The following is a 23,890-nucleotide window of genomic DNA, read 5'->3' on the forward strand; positions in this document are numbered from 1 at the left end:
TTGTTTTTTTTTTTTTTTTTTTTTTTTTTTTTGGTAAGAATTTGTCAGCTTTATGTCTCCTCAAGGAAGAGGTGACTATTGGGCAAGTTCTTTTCTTTTTTTAAAAATAAACTTTATTGAGATATAATCCATATACAATAAAATGCACACATTTAAAGCATAATTTGGTGAGCTGTAAAAAACGTACATGCTTTTTAAAATTTTATTTTTGTTTTAATTTTTATTGGAATATGGTTGATTTACAGTGTTGTGTTAGTTTCTGCTGTACAGCAAAGTGGATCAGTTGTACATATACATATATCCACTCTTTTTATTGGGTTGGCCAAAAAGTTCTTTCGGGGTTTTCCTAACAGCTTACAGAAAAACCCGAACGAATTTTTTGGCCAGCCCAAGTAGATTCTGTTCCCCTATAGGTCATTACAGAGTACTGAGTAGAGTTCCCTGTGCTATACAGTAGGGTCTTACTAGTTATCTATTTTATATATAGTAGTGTGTATATCTCAATCCCAATCTCCCAATTTATCCCTTTCCTCCCTCCCCCCCACTTGGTAACCATAAGTTTGTTTTCTACATCTGTGACTCGATTTCTGTTTCGTAAATATGTTCATTCGTACCATTTTTTTAGATTCCACATATAAGCAGTATCATATGATATTTGTCTTTCTCTAAACATACATGCTTTTGTAGTGAGGCCGTTTCCATCACCTTGGAAAGTTCCCTCCAGACCTCCCTTTATAGTCCATTCCCTTTCCCCAGGTAAGCACTGATGTAATTTCTGTCCCTAGAGATTTATTTTGCCTGTTCTAGAGCCTCATATAAATGGAATCATACAGTCTGTATTGTTTTGTGTCTGGCATCCTTTGCTCACCATAATGTTTTGAGATCATTCCTTGTTTCAAGTATCAGTGGTTTGTTCTTTTTTATTGCTGATTGGTATTCCATTGTATGATTGTACTACAGTTCGTTTATCCATTCATTTTGGGTGGACATTTGGGTTGTTTCTAGTTTGGGGATATTAGGAATGAAGCTGCTGTGAATATTCTTGTACAAGTCTTTTTGTGGACATTTTCGCCTTTTGGGTAAACACCAGATGTATTTGCTGGGTCATAGGCCAAGTGTATGTTTAACTTTAAGAAGCTGTCAGACTTTTCCAAAGTAGCTGTACCATTTTACAGACCCACCAGCAGTGTATGAGATTCCAGTTGCTGCACATCGTCACTGGGTATTACCAGTCTTAAAAATTTTATCCACTTTAATTAATGGATGTGTAGCTCTACTTTGTATTTCCCTAATGTCTGATATTTTTGTTTGAAGATTCTGTTCAGATCTTTTGCCTATTAAAAGGTCATTTGATTTATTGAATTTGAGGGATTTAAAAAAATATTTTAAATAAAAGTCCTTTGTCAGATACAAGTATTGTGAATATTTTCTGAGTCTGTGGTTTACTTTTTTTATTTAAGTATCTTTAAAAAGCTTTGATTTTGAAAATGTCCATTTTAATCAATTTTTCGCTTTTTTGGTTAATGCTTTTTGTTTCCTGTTTAAGATACAGTTCTCTACCCCAATGCCAAAAACAAAAATTTTGCCAATGTTTTTTTTGCTACACTTTTTATAGTTTTAACTTTCATGTTTAGGTCTCTAATCCATATAGAATTCGTTTTTTCTGTGTATAATGTGAGATAGGGGTTGAGACTCATTTTTCACCCCTGTACAGATAATCGAATTATTCCAGTACCATTTGTTCAAAAGACTATTCTTTTCCTGTTGAATCACCTTGGATCTTTAAAGAAAATCAGTAAATATACAAAATATTTATCTATTTCTAAACTCTGTTGTAGTCCATTGATCTCTACGTCTGTCTTTAGTACCACACTTTCTTAATTATGATTTTATGGTGAGTCTTGAAATCAGGTAGTGTAAGCCCTTTAACACTGTTCTTCACTTTCAGAATTATTTTTGCTATTCTATGTATTTTGTATTTTCATACACATTTTATAATCAGCTTGTCAGTTTTTATCAAAAAGTCTACTGGGATTTTGATTGGGATTGGGTAAATCTGAAGATCAATTTGGGAAGAGTCAGAACTTGACAATATTGAAGTTCCTGTTCATGAATATGGTATCTCTGTCCATTTATTTAGATCTTTTTTGATTTCTCTGTTTTGTGATTATTCTGGTATATCTTTTGCTAAATTTATTCCTAAGTATTTTGTGTTTTGATTCTATCACAAATGTATTGTTTCTTTTTTTTTTGACTTATTTTATTTTTTTTTTAACATCTTTATTGGAGTATAGTTGCTTTACAATGGTGTGTGAGTTTCTGCTGTATAATAAAGTCAACCAGCTATACATATATCCCCATATCTCCTCCCCCTTGCGTCTCCCTCCCTCCCACCCTCCCAATCCCACCCCTCTAGGTGGTTACAGAGCACTGAGGTGCTTTCCACTAGCTATCTGTTTTACATTTGGTAGTATATATAAGTCCATGCCACTCTCTCACTTCGTCCCGGCTTACCCTTCCCCCTCCCTGTGTCCTCAAGTCCATTCTCTGTCTTTATTCCTGTCCTGCCCCTAGGTTCTTCAGAACCACTTTTTTAAAATGTGTTGTTTCTTAACTTCGTTTTCCAGTTGTTCATTGCTAAACAGTATGTACGATATTACATGATATATGTAAGTATACATATATATTCTATATTTTATATATTTACATGTTATATATGTATTTTTTAGGACTTCTTAGATTTCTCTGTTGATGACGATTTTTGCTTTTACATCATCCTTTTCATTCTTTTTCTTGCTTTATTGCTAGTATTTCCAGTACAATATTGAAAAGAAGTGGTGAGAGCAGACATCCTTGCTTTATTCCTGATGTTAGGGGCAAAGTATCCTTCTGACTCTTCTTTTTCCTCTAGTGCCTCTATTGCTTAAACTCTGGAATGAATGTGCATACTGTGGATTTGGTGCTTTGGGCTGGGAGAATGAAAAGTCATGGGATAAACGTGGTGCCGTTTTCTGTAGGGCCCATCTTTATTTGAAAATTCATGTTAAAGCTTTTTATGCTAAAATGAACACTGGAGAAAAAAATAAAAAAAAATAAAGTGAACACTGAATATATTAAGGGGCAGTATACAAAAGAAAACGCACAGTAAGTTTTTGGTTACAATAAGGGGTTCAGATGTTGGTGGAGCAGCATTGGTCTGCGTCCTCAGGTTTCCCCTCCTTTCACCCCCACAGTTCTTTGGTGCTGGTGTTCCCTGAATCATTATTGCCAGATTTTAAGAGAGTCAGTTTATTGACCTATAACTTTTCCCTACTTTGTATAATTTCTTATTTATAATAGTCAAACACAAGTTATTTGAAGAGTGATTCGGGACTTCAAATTGTAAATTCACAAAGTTTTAAGTATGTGGATGGTCAGTCACGTTTGGGAGAAAGAACATGCCTCTTTTTAAGTTCATCTGTAGCAAACAAACATTTATACACACCTCATTGAAATTGTGGGTGAGGAAGCTTGTTAGAAGTTTCTAGGGATCGAGGGTAGAAGTGAAGCTAGCTAACAATGTGTTGTGTTAACTGTATTGTACCATGCTTTTTACATAAAATAACTGAGTACTTGTTATTACTACTTTAAGACTGATAAAATGCCGTTCATGTACTTACACTGTTTTTTAAAAAAAGGTTGCTTTCAGTCTTGATCTTTAACTTTTTTTCTAGTGAAATTTTAAAGTTGTAACCCTGTTTTTCTGCTTCTGGTTTTTTTTTCTTTTTTGTCCATAGTTCAGGGACCTATAAAGGCTTCAGAATTCTCTTCCTGGCTTTTCAAGTCCTTTTCAGTATAGCTCCATCTATTCAGCCTTTTGAATCTCATCAGTATTGTATCTTTCTGCTTTCCTTGGTCTATGTCCTCATCACTTTTTTCTCCCTTTTGCTTAATTAATGGCCTGTCATTTTTCAAGGTCAAATTCCACCACCCGAAGTCTCTTGCACTACTCAAGCCCACACTGAATGCTTACTTGACTTACCTAATCAGTATTACTCTAGTAGGTTTTCAGTGTATTTTAATTTTATCTATTCATCTGTCACATGGGCTTACCTTAAAAACCAAAATGAAACAATGTTCAGTTCAGTGCTATAGGTGCCTAAGATACTTAAAAATTTGTTAGGTATTAAATCAGTATTATAAATCACTATTGGGAGTTTCACTGTGATAATTATTTTGGTCTTATTTATTTAGTTCATCCATTAAAACAGTTTGCTCGGAACCCGGTATGACAGGCACTAGGGGACACAAAGGACTGTAAAAAATAAGCCGTTAAAAATGACAGTAAGATCACTGGTGACTTTAGCATAGGCATTGGGAGTTTAATCAATGGAAACAGCTATTCTTGCCTTTCAAAGATTAGCAATAAAGGGAGGAAGGAAACATGAGGAAAGTTATACAATGCAGATTAGGGAAGATGCCTTATAGAAAGAGGAGAATGAGCATGTTTGGAAATGGTAGATAAGAACCAACAGGAAGGGAAAGAATGTACAGTCGACCCTCAAATAATGCAGGTTTGAACTGCCTGGGTCCACTTATACACAGATATTTTTCAATACTAAATACTGCATGGTTTGTGGTTGGTTTAATCCTTGGATGTGGAGGGCCGAGGTATAAACTATACTTGAATTAACCTCTGAGTTGTTCAGGGGTCAGCTGTATACGCAAGAAATGGGATACAAAAGGTAAAGAACTTAAGAATTGATGAAGATGTGGGTAAGTACTGAGAAGAGAGATTTGAAGGCACTTAACCATACCTGATGGACTGTATTTTCTCCATAAAGCATGAGGCATACCCAGCAAATAGGGGGCACACTAGTGGGATGAGAAATTTGAGAACGAAAATGAACAAGACCTGAGACAAGAAAAAGCAGCCTGAGAGGACATAGGCAAGATGGAAGCCGTAAATGTGTACTTGTATCAGCACAACTGTCCTTCTACTATAGCAATACTTGATATCCCAATAAAAGGGATTATTTAATCATTAAGGGACCCAGGTTTATAGGGAAAGCAACTTTTACATGATGATGTGTTTCAAGCACAAGATCACAGCTAGTATTTAAGTCAGGAAGATTGAAGAGTAGGTTTAAAGTGAGTCAGATAGGTAGAGGTAGAGGTTTTGATCAGATATACTGGAAAGTGCTTATAGACACTTGGTTGAGTAAGCCTTTTCCTTCCCTGTGCAATCTGTAGTTTGTGTTAAGCAGCAGTAGAAGGTTTTTGAAAAATAGTTTTCTGTGGACAGCTTTAAGTTCTCAGTTTGCGACTGTAAGTGGAGTGTATTAAAGATGTTATTTGAAATGAATGTCTAAAAGGAAAAGCCATCTCATGTTACTGTTGACTGGAACTTTGGATTCTTATATTCAGAATGGTTGCTAAAGCAATGTAGCTAGCTGAGTCTATGGATTCCTACGGTTGTGGTTTGTGCAAGATTTTGCTTTGTAATGATCTTTATGGTAAAAAAAAAACACTTAACATAAAACTTATCATCTTAACCATTTTTAAGCATACAGTAATGTTAAGCATGTTCACTTTATTGTGAAACAGAGCTCCAGACTATTTTCATCTTGTACATAACAACTCCCCTTTTTTCCCGATCTCCCCCCAGCCCCTGGTAATCACCATCCTACTTTCTATCTTAATCTGACTATTCTAGGTACCTCGTATTTTTTTTTTTAAAGCATACGAAATTTTAAAAAATTTATCTATTTTTTGGCTGCATTGGGTCTTTGTTGCTGAGCGGGGGCTTTCTCTAGTTGTGGCGAGCGGGGGCTACTTTTTGTTGCGGTGCGTGGGCTTCTCACTGCGTTGGCTTCTCTTGGTGCAGAGCACAGGATCTAGGCACACAGTCTTCAGTAGTTGCAGCACGTGGGCCCTAGAACACATGGGCTTCAGTAGTTGTAGTGTGTGGGCTCAGTAGTTGTGGCGCAAGGGCTTAGTTGCTCCGTGGCATGTGGGATCTTCCTGGACCAGGGATCAAACCCATGTCCCCTGCATTGGCAGGTGGATTCTTGACCACTGGGCCACCAGGGAAGTCCCTAGGTACCTCATATTAAGTACTGGAATCATCCAGTATGTATCTTTTTGTGATGAGCTTATTTCACGTAGCATAATGTCCTCAAGGTTCATCCTTGTTGTGAATAGCACGTGACAGAATTTCCTTCTTTTTTAAAGCTGAATAATACTTTGTTATGTATGTCCCAATTTAACGTAAAAGTGATTGGAAACGTGAGATGGGCTTTTTTCATCTTTTTAGAAACATTCTAACAGTGATAGTTCCTTTGGTGTAGTTTTGATATTGAGAATAGTAATTATTTTTGTGATTAAAAGTAGAGTGAGTGTGCAGCAAGTGTGAATATAAATATGGATGCCATTGTTGAACACCATTTTATGTTTTGTTTCTTTTGCAGATTGGGAAAATGAGGTATGTCAGTGTTCGGGACTTTAAAGGGAAAGTCTTAATTGATATTAGAGAATACTGGATGGATCCGGAAGGTGAAATGAAACCAGGAAGGAAAGGTAAGATTTAATTTCCTGAATTTGGTCCTGATGTTGGGACTAAATTTAAAATTATCTAAGCTTGAAATTGTTTGGACTTTATTTGAAATTGAAATAATGTTGATGGTGCATAGGGCATGGGAGATCCTCCTTGAGTTGATTCTCTTTATCTTCTGTAGCCTTTTTTGTTTTTGTTTTTTGGCTACACTGTGCGGCATGCAGAATCTTAGTTCCCTGACCAGGGATGGAACCTGTGCCCCCTACAGTGGAAGTGTGGAGTCTTAACCACTGGACCACCAGGGAAGTCCCTGTAGCCTTTTTGGACAAGACACTTAACTTATTTTAATGAAATGTCTTAAATAAAAGCTTGTTGAAATATCTCCCTCCCTCCCCCCAATAATACCCCTAATATCACTTCAGTTGGCTACTAATTTACTTGAATATACCTTTAAAAAGATTACATCAATTCTGAAGTAGAATGGGGGCCCTGGGAAGGTGTAAAATCAGGATTGGAAAATTCTGGTTTACAGTGTTTCCTTTTGGTTCATCTCCAAACAGATATTCTTTAGGGTGGTATCCTTTAAGTGGGTCTTTGTCCTCCTTCCATTTTTGCTTCATCCAGTCCCAAGCATGTCATCATCACAGAAGCATGCTTTATTCATTCACCAAATAGCTACAGAACATTTGTGTACCAACAGAAATTCGTATATTTGGCTGGTTAGCTGCTTTAGATGGATCCTTAGTTAATGAAAAAAATGCCTCCTTATTTTCTTCTACTCTGCCTGCATGTCATTTTGAAAAGTACCACTTGTTCGCTTCATGTAATTTTTGACTGTATTAAACTTAACATTTATATGCTTTCGTGCCCTTTTCTTCTTCAGGCTACTTCTGGAGTGATCATTCAAGTTGTCCCAGTGTAGCCAATGCCAGATTTCTTTTCTTTTTCCTGCAAACATTTACTAAAATGATTTGATTAGCCCTTCCTAAGTATTGCCCTAATATATTCTCCTCTTTCCTCTCAACTTCATGGCCTTCCAGCAGTTTTCTGAGAAATTCATTAATCTTCCAATTCTAGTTTATTTCTGTGCTTATAAGGGTCAGGCATTAGAACATTGTAAATTTAAAGCACAAAGTACTTTCTGTTCATACTTTTATGTCTTAAATAGGAACATGTCATTAGCTAATGTTTTAAATGTTTATGTGTCTGGTGATAGGCTGAGATTTTATTCACATTAGCTAATTTAATTATTCACAACAACCCTTTGAGTTATAAGCAGCATTTTACTGATGAGGAAACTGAGGTTTAGAGGTAATTAATTTTTTAAAGACCATAGAGTTAGTGACAGTGAGGCTGGGATTTGAACCCTGGCAGCATGACTCCAGAGTGCACTCTTTTTTTTTTTTTTTTTAAGCAGAGGTCTTAGAAGCCCATATGATTTAAATTTATTTCCTTATTTATTTATGGCTGTGTTGGGTCTTCCTTTCTGTGCGAGGGCTTTCTCTAGTTGTGGCAAGCGGGGGCCACTCTTCATCGCGGTGCATGGGCCTCTTACTATCGCGGCCTCTCTTCTTGCGGAGCACAGGCTCCAGATGCCTAGGCTTGGTAATTGTGGCTCACGGGCCCAGTTGCTCCGCCGCATGTGAGATCTTCCCAGACCAGGGCATTGGCAGGCAGACTCTCAACCACTGCGCCACCAGGGAAGCCCCAGAGTGCACTCTTAACCAGTATGCACAGTCTAAGAAGTCCTGTTTGGATCGTGTCTCGGGGATTTTTCCAAAGTGAAGTGAGTGCTTCTGGAAGAGCTCAGCACAGTCATTCATGCTGAGTTCCTGTGGAAATTTTGAGCAAATGTTGGAAACAACTGGTTGTAGAAATGGGGTGTCACATACCAAATCTGGGTCTGGCCACATAGCCTGCCAGTTTGCAAGCACTTGTGACAGAAATCTTCAAATCATCATTTGCGCTCACTGGGTATAATAGGCATTATGCAGGATGCAGTGTTGAAAGTAAAACTGGGTATAAGATTTACCTGCTAAGGTAATTGTGATGAATGTGTAATTAACAAACGTAAGGGATTTGATTTTTAATGTACTATTGTGCCATTCAAAATGGCAATTTAGATAAAACAGTATTTTAGTTGGAAGTATGAAAATCCTCAAGAGAGCTTAAGTAGATATTCAATTTTTGATTTATAAACTTTTTTTTAGGTATTTCTTTAAATCCTGAGCAGTGGAGCCAGCTGAAGGAACAGATTTCTGACATTGATGATGCAGTAAGAAAACTGTAAAATCAGAGCAACGTAAAACCTGTACTGTTTTAGTTGTTTTAATCTGTCTTTTTACATTGGCTTTTGTTTTCTAAACATTGTTTTCCAAGCTATTGTATATTTGGATTGCAGAACAATTTGTAAGATGAATACTTCTTTTTAAATGCGCATTATTAAAAATGTTCTGAGTGAAGCTAATTGTCAGTTTTATTAAGGAGGATTGCTTTTGTGTCCATCATGTAGTGTAAAATAAAATCAAGTAATACAATCTTAACTGTTGTGGCCTTCTTTGATCAGAAAAGTTGGTACTATTTAAGGCCGAAAGTAACAGTTTATCGACCTTTTAGTTTCAACTCAGCTTTTACGTTCAAAAGGATTAGCATCGCATTGAATTTAGAAAATTTTGGTTTGTGAAATTCATGGTTAATCTGTTTCCTTCTAGTCAAATATCTGGACTTGTTTGATTTTTTTTCTTTTCCCCCCACCCCAATGATATTTCACTTTCCCCTTTTTTTCTTCACTTCATTTTCCTTTTAATAACTTGTTATGTTCAGTTTTCGTTTCGCTTTTTGCTCTTTTTCTTGAGTATATTATGCTAATTTGGAAAGTCTGAAACTGTCAAAATGTTACTTATCTCAATAAGGTACTTGTAAGTAAAATATTATATGAGAACTACAATCACTAATTCTACTGTATTAAATATTAGGAGATATAGTTTGATAAACAACATGGCTTGTACGAAAACTCCGAGCAAGTAAATGTATGTATGTCATTACCTGTAGTGTTCTGTGTAGTTGTTATCTTATTGCTTAGTCTGCAGAAAATAATGACTTAGATGTCTGATTTGCTTTCACTTATTAAACATATTCACCATGGGATGATGTCTATAAAATCAGATATTGTTAAATTAGACTAGGATTTAATAAAAATTGTGAAAGCTTACTGGCCTAACATTTTATTTTATGACATTGAGTATGGATTATATATAGCCAGAGATGTCACTGAGCTTAACTGTCATAGTAGATAATGTGGTCAATTTTTAGGGGAAAGAGCACAAAGAGCACATAGTTGTGTTTTTTAGCCTTTGCTTCAGTAGACTTGGTTCTTTTGCAGTTCATGTATGGGACAATGGCATTCTAGACTTAACGTTACTAAGTTTTAGCAGGCACTCTGAAGTGATTTTCATTGAACCATAATGATGAAGCAGACATAGGTTGAGGCACAGATTTCAGGGGCTTTGCAGCAATAAATAGGACATGGTGTGCCTTAGGAGAAGAATGTAAAGAAACTATAACTGAAATTACAGAAGGTGGCCGTGAAGAGGAAGGAATTCTCTTCACACTAAATGATAACACATGATACCTTGATCACATTGATAGGACACAGTTCTAGATAGAATAGTAAAAAGAAAGGTTTAAAGACATGTAAAAAATTCTTGCTGACATTTGGTAGCTAATCTCAAATGGTTCCTACCATATCAGAGAGTTGCACTATTATAACAAGTTTGATTACTATGTCTAAAACATTTTATAGCAGAGTTGTCAAGGGCTTGATTTCAAAACCATCTGCCAGGTCACAGAGTTATCAGTTTTTTTTCTGGCAGCTGTTCTAAGTGTTTCTTTTACATTTTTAAGATTTTTAAGAAGTGTTTTTTTAGCAGTAACCCTAATATGTGCATAATTGGGGAAATAAATCCTCTTTTCTGGTATTTTAGCCTTCATCACATAATAGATATTAAAGTATTCAGAATACGTATTTTAGACAAATCATACTTGTTTGAAAACTTTCCCCTTATTTGGGAACATATTAACTGAATTGGGTAGATTTGTAAAGTCTTCCTTATTGTATGTACAGAAAGGGTAGTTAGAACACAGAACTCTGATTTTGGTGTAGATGAAGAGGGAGTAATGGGTAAATTTCCTAGGTTTATGTGAAATTACAAGGTGTATGCATTTTGAAACAATATGCTAATACAGAGATGTGCTGCAATCTGTTACCTAGGCATTTTCTAGCTGTTTAGTATTATGTCATTCAAACTTTGAAATAAGGAGTGTTTCTCTGGCAGACTTTGGTAATGTTCTTGGTTAATTCATTTCAGTACATTACTGGATATGTAATATACAGAAATTATTAATCGTGTGTGTGTGTAGAAAAGGATGAGAACTGGGTTAAAAGAAGAGACATTTTAAAATAACTTGTGCTGGAAAGAAAAGATAGGGTATATTGTTTTCTATTTAAACTTTACCTTCTTGGTAAGATTTCTTCCAGGAAGAAAGTGTGACATTTTCAGGCACTGGTTTCTTAGCCTGGTAATGCCAAAATGAATTTAATTCACGCCAGCCCACGAATCTGCAGTAGCAGGGCCTTTCTAGTGGATTTTTGTCTTTGTCTTTTTAAAGTACAAGCAGCATTTGACCAATTTTTAATGCTCTTGGCGTTTAAAGAACAACCACTAAAGAAAAACTCATAATTTTATTCTTTTTTATTTTGCTTCATAAATGCTTAAGAACTTCTTTTGAAAGAAGAATATTCCTACCTCATTAGCTAGTCAAGATGCTGTGATGGTCAGCCTATTCTTCATAATGTGTTTAGGGAAAAAGACAGGAAAAGTAAGTACGTTCTGGCTTGGCTATTGAGGGGAAAAGAGAAAGAACTGAGTATTAATTATTTAAATGTTCCTCATGGCGGTATGTTAGAACTATAAAAGTTTGAAATTTTAGAAAAGTGCTAATATTTAGGTATCTCTCCTTAAATTCTTTGCAACTCACTTTTTTGGAAAATCCAGTGAAACACTCAAAAGTTTTTGCTTTTTTTCTTTAAAGTGGTGTTTTTCCAGATAAACTCTAGGGGTAAACATTCACATAGTAACAAATATGTAATTCTGTAATTGTGGAATACCTGTCTGCTTTGTTTGGTACATCTTCCATGGAGATGTCAATGAATATACTGCATCTGTGAATATTTTAAATGTTGAAATAAAAACAAGAAATGTGCCCTGTGTGTCATCCCAGTTTCACAAACCCAAAGATGAATCGCTAAGTTATCTCTTGAATGGGTTTTATTAACAAATAGGATACCTTTCTTTGTGAATGCTTTGGAATGTGAATTAGCCTTTGAGTGTTAAATCTTCTGAGGACCTCTGGGACTGGGTGCTGTGGCCTCATTTTTTTCATCTACTTGATCCAAATGAAAAAATGCAAATATTAAGCTGTACGTGGCCTCTTTTACTTTACCTGTATGAGTGCTTTGTGGTCTGATTATTCCTTGTTAAAATTAATGTATAAAGTCTCTATTTTTCCCTTCTTGATTAGTAGTTTTGCTTATTAGTTAATATTGAGATCTCTCATTGTTCAAATTTCTATTTAGGGAAATTTACACAGGGATAGAGAGATCCATGGAAGGTTACTTATAACTCTTGTTTTGTTTCACTTTGAATTTTAGTGAAACATATTGACTTAAAAATCTAGTCAAGAAGAAAATAGTACTGGAATTTATACAGTTAACCACTGACGTTCCAATTTTGTTGTATGGTTCAAAGGAGTTACGGTACGGGATGGAAAAGGAGTTTGAAAAGTGTGAAACATTAAAAAAATGATGTGAAATTATTTACTATATAACATTTTATTCAAGACTTATGGCTATCTGTGTCAAAGATCTTGCTACACAGACATTCCCCTCTTCCCCCACTCACTTTGTGTAAATTCATCACAGAGTTCAGACCTTCCCAGACCTCCTTTTACAGCCATTTAGTCCTGGACTAACAATGACCTAATGTTTCTGCCTAAAGTGAAGCACTGCTCTTATTTCACTTTTTGGCTCTTGATAGAGTTTAAATAGTATATCTTTCTGCTAGATAACTTATTTTAGCATGGAAGTGATATAGGCCGCTTCCTTTTTCTAAACTCTGCTAGAAAAAAAAAGCACTTATCTTGAATCTCAACAGTTGGATCCTAAAACCTACCTTGGTAACAGAATGCTTTATGCAAGGGGCTTCTCCTACCAGCCAAGCCAGAACTTAACTAAAATTGTGTGTGTTTTGGAAAAAGTGGTGTGAAGTTCCAGTTTGGCCCTCTTCTAATTAAGCCCAGTGTACTGATAGCTCCCGCTCTGGCTTTGTTTCTCAAATGAGTTATTGCAAGAATGATACAGAGAATTCCCATATATCCCTTCACCCAGAGATTCCATTCAGATTTTGCCAGTTGTTCCAGTAATGTCTTTATAATGAAAAGCTTCCAACCAATTTCGTTGTTAGTCTTCACTCTGACACAGTTCTTCACTTTTTCCCTTGCTTTTACAACACTGACGTTTCTGGTGTCTTGGAGGTTCGAAGGTCATGAGTGATGCTGACAAGGGTGGACAAGGCCTAGAAGCTGGTTGACTGTGGAGTTGTTAACTTAGCTGGGTTGTGAATGAAAAGTGGGATGGCAGCTGTGGAAGCATGTGGGATCAAGGGCGGGTGTCTGATTGAAAGAAACACAGTGTGTGCAACATCTGTGACATGCAGAGTTGGCTGCGTTCAGTACATGTTTAAATTGACCTTTGATGTCAGCTACAATTTCAATCACTTCCCACTTTAGTTTTCTGGTGACTTTTTCTAAGTGCCACCTGAACTGTGAGTACTTTTAATAATTTTTTTTCAACATTTAATTGGAGTATAATTGCTTTACAATGTTGTGTTAGTTTCTTCTTTATAACAAAGTGAATCAGTTATATGCATGCATATATCCCCATATCCCGTCCCTCTTGCATCTCCCTCCCACCCTCCCTGTCCCACCCCTCTAGGTGGTCATAAAGGACCGAGCTGATCTCCCTGTGTTACGCAGCTGCTTTCCGCTAGCTATATATGTCAGTGCTACTCTCTCACTTCGTCCCAGCTTACCCTTCCCCTTCCCCGTGCCCTCAAGTCCACTCTCTACATCTGCGTCTTTATTCCTGTCCTGCCCCTGGGTTCATGAGAAGCTTTTTTAGATGCCATATATGTATTAGCATATGGTATTTGTTTTTCTTTCTGACATATTTCACTCTGTATGACAGACTCTGGGTCCATCCACCTCACTACAAATAATTCAGTTTCTTTTCTTTTTATGGCTGAGTAATATTCCATTGTATATATATGCCACATCTTCTTTATCCATTCATCTGTCGATGGACACTTAGGTTGCTTCCATGTCCTGGGTATTGTAAATAGTGCTGCAAAGGACATTGTGGTACATGACTCTTCTTGAATTATGCTTTTCTCAGGGCATATGCCCAGTAGTGGGATTGCTGGGTCATGTGGTATTTCTATTTTTAGTTTTTTAAGGAACCTCCATACTGTTCTCCATAGTGGCTGTATCAATTTACATTCCCACCAACAGTGCAACAGGGTTCCCTTTTCTCCACACCCTCTCCAGCATTTATTGTTTGTAGATTTTTTGATGATGGCCATTCTGACTGGTGTGAGGTGATACCTCATTGTAGTTTTGATTGGCATTTCTCTAATGATTAGTGATGTTGAGCATCCTTTCATGTGTTTGTTGGCAATCTATATCTTCTTTGGAGATATGTCTGTTTAGGTCTTCTGCCCATTTTTGGATTGGCTTGTTTTACTGATATTGGGCTGCATGAGCTGCTTGTGTATTTTAGACATTAATCCTTTGTCAGTTGCTTCATTCGCAAATACTTTCTCCCCTTCTGAGCGTTGTCTTTTCATCATGTTCATGGTTTCCTTTGCTGTGCAAAAGCTTTCAAGTTTCATTAGGTCCCGTTTGTTTATTTTTGTTTTTATTTCCATTTTTCTAGGAGGTGGGTGAAAAATGATATTGCTGTGATTTATGTCAGAGTGTTCTTCCTGTGTTTTCCTTTAAGAGTTTTATAGTGTCTGGCCTTACATTTAGGTCTTTAATCCATTTTAAGTTTATTTTTGTGTATGGTGTTAGGGAGTGTTCTAATTTCATTCTTTTACATGTAGCTGTCCGGTTTTCCCAGCACCACTTTTTTTTATTTTTAATGTTTGTAAAGCTTGTTTATTTTAAAATTTTATTTATTTATTTTTAGCTGCGTTGGGTCTTTGTTGCTGCGTGCGGGTTTTCTCTACTTGTGGTGACTGGGGGCTACTCTTCGTGTGGTGCGCGGACTTCTCATTGCAGTGGCCGTTCTTGTTGCAGAGCACGGGCTCTAGGCACACAGGCTTCAGTAGTTGTGGCTCATGGGCTCTAGAGCACAGGCTCAGTAGTTGTGGTGCACGAACTTAGTTGCTCCGCGGCATGTGGGATCTTCCCTGACCAGGGATCAAACCCGTGTCCCCTGTAGTGGCAGGCAGATTCTTATCCACTGCAGCACCAGGGAAGCCCCCAGCACCACTTACTGAAGAGGCTGTCTTCTCTCCATTGTATATTCTTGCCTCCTTTATCAAAGGTAAACCCACACACATATGTTCACCTTTTCTCTGGGCTTTCTATCTTGTTCCATTGATCTGTATTTCTGTTTTTGTGCCAGTACCATACTGTCTTGATTAATGTAGTTTTGTAGTATAGTCTGAGGTCAGGGAGCCTGTTTCCTTCAGTTCCGTTTTTCTTTCTCAAGATTGCTTTGGCTATTTGGGGTCTTTTGTGTTTCCATACAAATGGTAAAATTTTTTGTTCTAGTTCTGTGAAAAATGCCATCGGTAGTTTGATAGGGATTGCATTGAATCTGTAGATTGCTTTGGGTAGTATAGTCATTTTCACAATGTTGATTTTTCCAGTTCAAGAACATGGTATATTTCTCCATCTAAATAGTATTGTCTTTAATTTCTTTCATCAGTGTCTTATACTTTTCTGCATACAGGTCTTTTGTCTCCATAGGTAGGTTTATTCCTAAGTATTTTATTATTCTTTTTGTTGCAATGGTAAATGGGAGTGTTTCCTTAATTTCTTTTTCAGATTTTTCGTCGTCAGTGTATAGGAATGCAAGAGATTTCTGTGTATTAATTTTTTATCCTGCTACTTTACCAGATTCATTGATTAGCTTTAGTAGTTTTCTGGTAGGATCTTTAGGATTCTCTATGTATAGTATCATGTCATCTGCAAACAGTGATAGTTTTACTTCTTTTCTGATTTGGATTCCTTTTATTTCTTTTTCTTCTCTGATTGCTGTGGCTAAAACTTCCAAAGCTATGTTGAATAATAGTGATGTGTGGGCACCCTGTCTTGTTCCTGATCTTAGAGGAAATGGTTTCAGTTTTTCACCATTGAGAATGGTGTTGGCTGCTGGTTTCTCTTATGTGGCCTTTATTATGTTGAGATAGGTTCCTTCTGTGCCCACTTTCTGGAGTTTTTATCATAAATGGGTGTTGAATTTTGTTGAAAGCTTTTTCTGCATCTATTGAGATCATATGATTTTTATCCTTCAGTTTGTTAATATGGTGTATCACATTGATTTGCGTATATTGAAGAAACCTTGCATTCCTGGGATAAACCCCACTTGATCATGGTGTATGATCCTTTTAATGTGCTGTTGGATTCTGCTTGCTAGTATTTTGTTGAGGATTTTTTTTTTGCGGTACGCGGGCCTCTCACTGTTGTGGCCTCTCGCGTTGCGGAGCACAGGCTCCGGACGCGCAGGCTCGGTGGCCATGGCTCACGGGCCCAGCTGCTCTGCAGCATGTGGGATCTTCCCGGACCAGGGCACGAACCCGCGTCCCCTGCATCGGCAGGTGGACTCTCAACCACTGCGCCCCCAGGGAAGCCCTGTTGAGGATTTTTGCAACTATGTTCATCAGTGTTACTGGCCTATAGTTTTCTTTTTTTGTGACATCTTTGTCTGGTCTTGGTATCAGGGTGTTGGTGACCTCGTAGAATGAGTTTGAGAGTCTTCCTCCCTCTGCTGTATTTTGAAAGAGTCTGAGAAGGTATTCGCTCTTCTCTAAATGGTTGATAGAATTCACCTTTGAAGCCATCTGGTCCTGGGCTTTTGTTTGTTGCAGATTTTTAATCACAGTTTCAATTTCAGTGCTTGTGATTAGTCTTTATATTTTCTATTTCTTCCTGGTTCAGTCTTGGAAGGTTGTGCTTTTCTAAGAATTTGTCCATTTCTTCCAGGTTGTCCATTTAATTGGCATATAGTTGCTTGTAGTAATCTCTCATGATCCTTTGTATTTCTGATGTGTCAGTTGTTACTTCTTTTTCATTTCTAATTCTGTTGATTTGAGTCTTGTCCCTTTTTTTCTTGATGAGTCTGGCTAATGGTTTATCAATTTAGTTTATCTTCTCAAAGAACCAGCTTTTAGTTTTATTGCTCTTTGCTGCTTTTTCCTTCATTTATTTCTGATCTCATCTTTATGATTTCTTTCCTTCTGCTAACTTTGGGGTTTTTTTTGTTCTTTCACTAATTGCTTTAGGTGTAAGGTTAGGTGGTTTATTTGAGATGTTTCTTGTTTCTTAAGGTAGGATTGTATTGCTATAAACTTCCCTCTTAGAACTGCTTTTGCTGCATGAGATAGGTTTTGGGGTCATCGTGTTTTTATTGTCATTTGTCTCTACGTATTGCTTGATTTCCTTTTTGATTTCTTCAGTGATCTCTTGATTATTTAGTAGCACATTGTTTAGCCACCATGTGTTTGTATTTTTTACAGTTTTCTTCCTGTAATAGCTAGTCTCATAGCATTGTGGTCGGAGAGGATACTTGATATGATTTCAGTTTTCTTAAATTTACCAAGGCTTGATTTGTGACCCAAGATATGATCTATCCTGGAGAATGTTCCATGAGCACTTGAGAAGAAAGTGTATTCTGTTGTTTTTGGATGGAATGTCTTATAGATCTCAGTTAAGTCTGTCCTTTTTAATGTGTCATTTAAAGCTTGTGTTTGCTCATTTATTTTCATTTTGGATGATCTGTCCATAGGTGAAAGTGGTGTGTTAAAAGTCCCCTACTATAATTGTGTTACTGTGGATTCCCCTTTTATGGCTGTTAGTATTTGCCTTATGTATTGAGGTGCTCCTATGTTGGGTGCATAAATATTTACAATTGTTTTATCTTCTTCTTGGATTGATCCCTTGATCATTATGTAGTGTCCCTCTTTGTCTCTTGTAATAGTCTTTATTTTAAAGTCTATTTTGTCTGATATGAAAATTGCTACTCCAGCTTTCTTTTGTTTTCCATTTGCATGGAATATCCTTTTCCATCCCCTTACTTTCAGTCTGTATGTGTCCCTAAGTCTGAAGTGGGTCTCTTGTAGACAACATATACATGGGTCTTGTTTTTGTATCCATTCAGCCACTCTATGTCTTTTGGTTGGAGCATTTAATCCATTTACATTTAAGGTAATTATCAATATGTATGTTTCTATTACCATTTTCTTAATTGTTTTGGGTTTGTTATTGTACATTTTTTCCTTCTCTTGTGTTTTCTGCCTAGAGAAGTTCCTTTAGCATTTGTTGTAAAGCTGGTTTGGTGGTGCTGAATTCTCTTAACTTTTGCTTGTCTGTAAAGGTTTTAATTTCTCCATCAAATCTGAATGAGATCCTTGGCTCGGTTATCTTGGTTGTAGGTTTTTCCCTTTCATCACTTTAAATATGTCCTGCCACACCCTTCTGGCTTGCAGAGTCCCTGCTGAAAGATCAGCTGTTAACCTTATGGGGATTCCCTTGTGAGTTATTTGTTGCTTGCTGCTTTTAATGTTTCTTCTTTGTATTTAATTTTTGATAGTTTGATTAATATGTGTCTTGGCGTGTTTCTCCTTGGATTTATCCTGTATGGGACTCTCTGTGCTTCCTGGACTTGACTATTTCCTTTCCCATGTTAGGGACATTTTCAACTGTAATCTCTTCAGATATTTTCTGAGACCCTTTCTTTTTCTCTTGTTTTTCTGGGACCCCTGTAATTCGAACGTTGGTGCGTTTAATGTTGTCCCAGAGGTCTTTGAGACTGTTGTCAATTCTTTTCATTCTTTTTTCTTTATTCTGCTCTGTGTTAGTTATTTCCACTATTTTATTTTCCAGGTCACAGCCGTTCTTCTGCCTCAGTTATTCTGCTATTGATTCCTTCTAGAGAATTTTTAATTTCATTTATTGTGTTGTTCATCATTGTTGGTTTGCTCTTTAGTTCTTCTAGGTCCTTGTTAAATGTTTCTTGTATTTTCTACATTCTGTTTCCAAGATTTTGGATCATCTTTACTACCATTACTCTGAATTCTGTCTCAGGTAGATTGCCTATTTCCTCTTCATTTGTTTGGTCTGGTGGGTTTTTACCTTGCTTTTTAATCTGCTGCATATTTCTCCATCTTCACATTTTGTTTAACTAACTGTGTCTTGAGTCTCCTTTTCGCAGGCTGCAGGATTGTAGTTCCCGTTGTTTTTGGTGTCTTCCCCCAGTGTGTGAGGTTGGTTTAGTGGCTTGTGTAGGCTTCCTGGTGGAGTGGACTGGTGCCTGTGTTCCGGTGGATGGGGCTGGATCTTGTCTTTCTGGTGGGCAGGGTCACGTCCCGTGGTGTGTTTTGGGGTGTCTGTGAACTTAGGCCGCCTGTCTGCTAATGGGTGAAGTTGTGTTCCTGTCTTGCTGTTTGTTTGGCATGGTGTGTCCAGCACTGGAGCTTGCTGGCCGTTGGGTGGAGCTGAGTCTTAGCATTGAGATGGAGCTCTCACTGATTGATATTACGTGGGACCTGGAGGTCTCTGGTGATCCAATGTCCTGAACTCAGCCCTCCTATCTCAGAGGCTCAGGCCTGGTAGCAGGCCAGATCACCAAGAGCTTGTCAGGCACACTGCTCAGAAGAAATGGGAGAAAGAAAAGGAAAGAAAAAAAATGAATAAAAAAAATTATTCAAATAGAAAATAATAAGAATAAAAACGAGAGCAATGAAACCAATAAGGAAATCCACCAATGATAACAAGCGTTGATAACTATACTAAGATAAACATAAGAATCAGAAACAAATCAGTCACAGACAGCAAACCCCAAGTGTATAATTTCTCCCAAAGTCCACTGCCTCAATTTTGGGAATGATTCGTTGTCTACTCAGGTATTCCACAGATGCGGGATCCATCAAGTTGATTGTGGGGATTTAATCCGCTGCTCGTGAGGCTGCACAGAGAAATTTCCCTTTCTCTTCTTTGTTCGCACAGCTCCTGGGGTTCAGCTTTGGTTTTGGCCCCTCCTCTGTGTGTAGGTCACCCTCAGGCATGTTTTCCTGCCCAGACGGGACGGGTTTAAAAGCAGCGGCTGATTAGGGGGCTCTGGCTCACTCCGGCCCGGGTTGGGGGCGGGGGAGGGAGGGATATGGTAGTTAAAATTGGAATGATGGGCAAGCCTGCGGCGGCAGAGGCCCGCGTGATGTTGCAACAGCCTGAGGCGTGCCGTGTGTTCTCCCGGGGAAGTTGTCCCTGGATCACGGGACCCTGGCAGTTGGCGGGCTGCACAGGCTCCCAGGAGGGGAGGTGTGGATAGTGACCTGTGCTTTAACACAGGCTTCTTGGTGGCGGCAGCAGCAGCCTTAGCGTCTCATGCCCATCTCTGGTGTTCGCGGTGATAGCCATGGCTCACGCCCGTCTCGAGCTCGTTTAGCCGGTCCTCTGAGTCCCCTCTCGCGCACCCGGAAACAATGGTCTCTTGCCTCTTAGGCAGGTCCAGACTTTTTCCCGGACTCCCTGCAGGCTAGCTATGGCGCACTAGCCCCATTCAGGCTGTGTTCACACAGCCAACCCCAGTCCTCTCCCTGGGATCTGACCTCCAAAGCCCGAGCCTCAGCTGCCAGCCCCGCCCGCCCCGGCGGGTGAGCAGACAAGCCTCTCGGGCTGGTGAGTGCCGGTTGGCCCAGAGATCCTCTGTGCGGGAATCTCTCCTCTTTGCCCTCCTCACCCCTGTGGCTGCGCTCTCCTCGCGGCTCCGAAGCTTCCCCCTCCGCCACCCACAGTCTCCACCCGCGAAGGGGCTTCCTAGTGTGTGGAAACGTTTCGTCCTTCACAGCTCCCTCCCGGAGGTGCAGGTCTCCTCCCTATTCATTTGTCTCTTTTTTCCTTTTCCTTTTGCCCTACTCTGGTACGTGGGGAGTTTCTTGCCTTTTGGGAGGTCTGAGGTCTTCTGCCAGCGTTCAGTAGGTGTTCTGTAGGAGCTGTTCCACATGTAGACATATTTGTGGGGAGGAGGGTGATCTCCACCTCTTACTCCTCCAGCATCTTGAAGGTCCCCTACTTTTTTTTTTTTTTTGGTCCCCTACTTTTAATAATTTTAAGGAAAAATTTATTACCTACTTTACCCTTTTTTAACATCAGCAATCTGATCATTTTGGTTCTCAAACCACTCCCTGCTACTCCCCAACATACACACACACACACACACACACACACACACACACACACACACACACACTTCAGACTTCTTAATTTTAGACCATGGACTTGCCCAACACTGTGGGCAGCTGTGTGGTCATGTTTGGTGTGTGAGCCAGTCATGAGCCTCCCCAGTTTATTGTTTTTTAAAGCATAAGCTCTGTTGCCTCTATTCACTATTGGCCTTGGAAGATAGAAAGAAAACATTTTCATTTATTCACACCTGAGTGATCCAAAAAGATGAAAGGGTAGTGAGAATATATATAGCAGAAATCTGAGGATTTTGAAGAGTTTAAGAATTTCAGCCCTCGATCTAGGATCGTGGTGGTGAGGTTTGAAGACTAACTCTTTTATTTTTTTTTGTAAATATTTGTTTATTTATTTTGGCAGTGCCGGGTCTTAGTTGCGGCATGTGGACTCTTAGTTGCGGCATGAATGTGGTAACTAGTTCTCTGACCAGGGATTGAAGCCAGGCCCCCTTCATTGGGAGCGTAGTCTTACTCACTGGACCACCAGGGAAGTCCCTTTTAAAATTATTAATTGAAAAATAATTTTAGAAGCCCTATGGTTTTCCTTAAAATTCTTGGTTCAGAAACAAAGGTCTTTTGGTATCCAAGCACTCATAAATAGGATCTTTTTTTTGTGGTACGCGGGCCTCTCACTGTTGTGGAGCACAGGCTCCGGACGCGCAGGCTCAGCCGCTCTGCGGCATGTGGGATCCTCCCAGACCGGGGCACGAACCCGTGTCCCCTGCATCGGCAGGCAGACTGTCAACCACTGCGCCACCAGGGAAGCCCCTAAATAGGTTCTTTTTTGATCTGTAACTTTTTTTCCTGAATATGGAGAAATGCTTCTTGCTCACTGCAGAGTAGTTAACTGGTAGGCAGAGAAAGCTCTTAGAAACAATTGAGAACATTTCCAACACTTTGGAGTCCTGTAACAATGGTTCTTGAATTTTTAAGTTGAAAGAAAGCTATTACGTGTTGTAAAGAAGTATTCAAAACAGTGTTGTCAGCAAGCCACTTCCATTAGAAAACTGCCTCCAGAAGGTTAATGGGTGTGATAACTTTAAAAGAAATTAAAAAATACTTTATAGTCTGTGTTCTGCAGCCTTTTTTTTTTTTGCGGTACGCGGGCCTCTCACTGCTGAGGCCTCTCCCGTTGCGGAGCACAGGCTCCGGACTTGTAGGATCAGCGGCCATGGCTCACAGGCCAAGCCGCTCCGCGGCATGTGGGATCCTCCCGAACTGGGGCACGAACCCGTGTCCCCCTGCATCGGCAGGTGGACTCTCAACCACTGCGCCACCAGGGAAGTCCTCAACCTTTTTTTTTTTTTAATTTAAATTTATTTTTGGCTGCGTTGGGTCTTTGTTGCTGCACGCAGGCTTTATCTGGTTGCGGCGAGCGGGGGCAACTCTTCGTTGCAGTGCATGGGCTTCTCATTGCGGTGCTTCTCTTGTTGTGGAGCATGGGCTCTAGGCATGTGGGCTTCAGTAGTTGTGGAATGCGGGCTCAGTAGTTGTGGCTCGTGGGCTCTAGAGCACAGGCTCAGTAGTTGTGGCGCACGGGCTTAGTTGCTCCACGGCATGTGGGATCTTCCTGGACCAGGGCTCGAACCCATGTGCCCTGCGTTGGCAGGTGGATTCTTAACTACTGAGCCACCAGGGAAGACCTGGGTTTTGCAACCTTTTAAACTCTAGCAATCTCTAAGGGGGGAAAAACTAGAGTGCTTACAACTCTTTCCTATAATTGGAAAGGATTTAGGTTAGACCCTCCCATGTTTGAAAATTTTTTATCTTTTTTATCTTACTGTACTGTAAGTTTATTTAAACCATCCCTTATCGTAAACTACCCAGTGGAATAATAACTCCCATTTGTTGAGTGCTGAGGTGGAGAAGTGTCGACGGTGGCAGATATTGGGAATTTTATTTATTTTTCCATTTAATATTCATCCTATGAGGAGGTACTCTCATTACTCACATTTTACAGGTGGAAATGGAGGTTTCCAGGGAATAGTTGATTTGTCAAAGCGACACAGTAAGTTGAAGAAGCAGGATTGGAATCCACATCTGGCTGATTCCAAAACCTGAGGCTGTGTTTACCTCACTGTGTTCCTATGGTATATACCTTGGACAGTGGCAGAATTCTCTCGTGGTTAACTGATTCAGCAATGGACCCTATTGGAAGTAACCCTCACCCTGATTTCCCCGGTGCTCATAAGCTAGAATTAGTGCCTGACCCAGCACTTCTTGTTGAGTTTCTCAAAACCATTTCCCCACATTCCCAGCAGCAGCAGAAGGGGCTGTTGTCCACACCTGCATCCTCAGCACCTGGTAGCGTGTCAGGGTAGGTTAATTTGCTGAACCCTTTGATCAAGGCTAAACACCAAGAAAGTTGGTGATGGTTTGCTACAGTTAGATTTTGCCACTAGCCACAACTCCTGAAACAGGTTGAATTCTTCTTGAGTATAGTGACTAGGATTTCCTTTTGGCCACCAACTTAAGGTACCACAGGCCTTGTGATTGTGTAGGAAAAGCTTAACTTTTATGAAGACACTGGGAAAGAGAAGAGAATTATGTAAAATCAGACTTGATTCTCTTTCCTCCCAACTTTTTAATGGTTATAATGAAATTGGAGCCTAGAGGCTTTGTATACCGTATGTGGGCTGTCTTCTGGGCACCTTCAGATCCACTCTCCACCCTCCCGCTCTGGTTGGCTGGCCTGGATGGACATGGCAACAGGCTCCCCTGCTTTCTGGCTCCTGGCTGGCTTTGGCCAGTGCAGAGCCCCACTAGGAAATTG

At 39.1% G+C, this 23,890-nt stretch overlaps 1 protein-coding gene across 1 annotated transcript in view; it reads left to right on the forward strand.

Annotated features, from left to right (window-relative positions):
• The window catches only part of SUB1 (SUB1 regulator of transcription), a 20,439-nt gene extending 8,642 nt beyond the window's left edge, over positions 1 to 11,797 (forward strand). The window contains exons 4-5 of the mRNA XM_024755776.1: positions 6,450 to 6,558; positions 8,746 to 11,797. Of these exons, the coding sequence (XP_024611544.1) occupies positions 6,450 to 6,558; positions 8,746 to 8,825 (189 nt within the window). The 3' untranslated portion in view covers positions 8,826 to 11,797. The remainder of the gene's footprint in view (positions 1 to 6,449; positions 6,559 to 8,745) is intronic.
• Positions 11,798 to 23,890: the final 12,093 nt, after the last annotated feature.

Source organism: Neophocaena asiaeorientalis, unplaced genomic scaffold, assembly GCF_003031525.2.
Source record: "Neophocaena asiaeorientalis asiaeorientalis breed wild unplaced genomic scaffold, Neophocaena_asiaeorientalis_V1.1 scaffold93, whole genome shotgun sequence".
Classification (NCBI taxonomy): domain Eukaryota; kingdom Metazoa; phylum Chordata; class Mammalia; order Artiodactyla; family Phocoenidae; genus Neophocaena; species Neophocaena asiaeorientalis.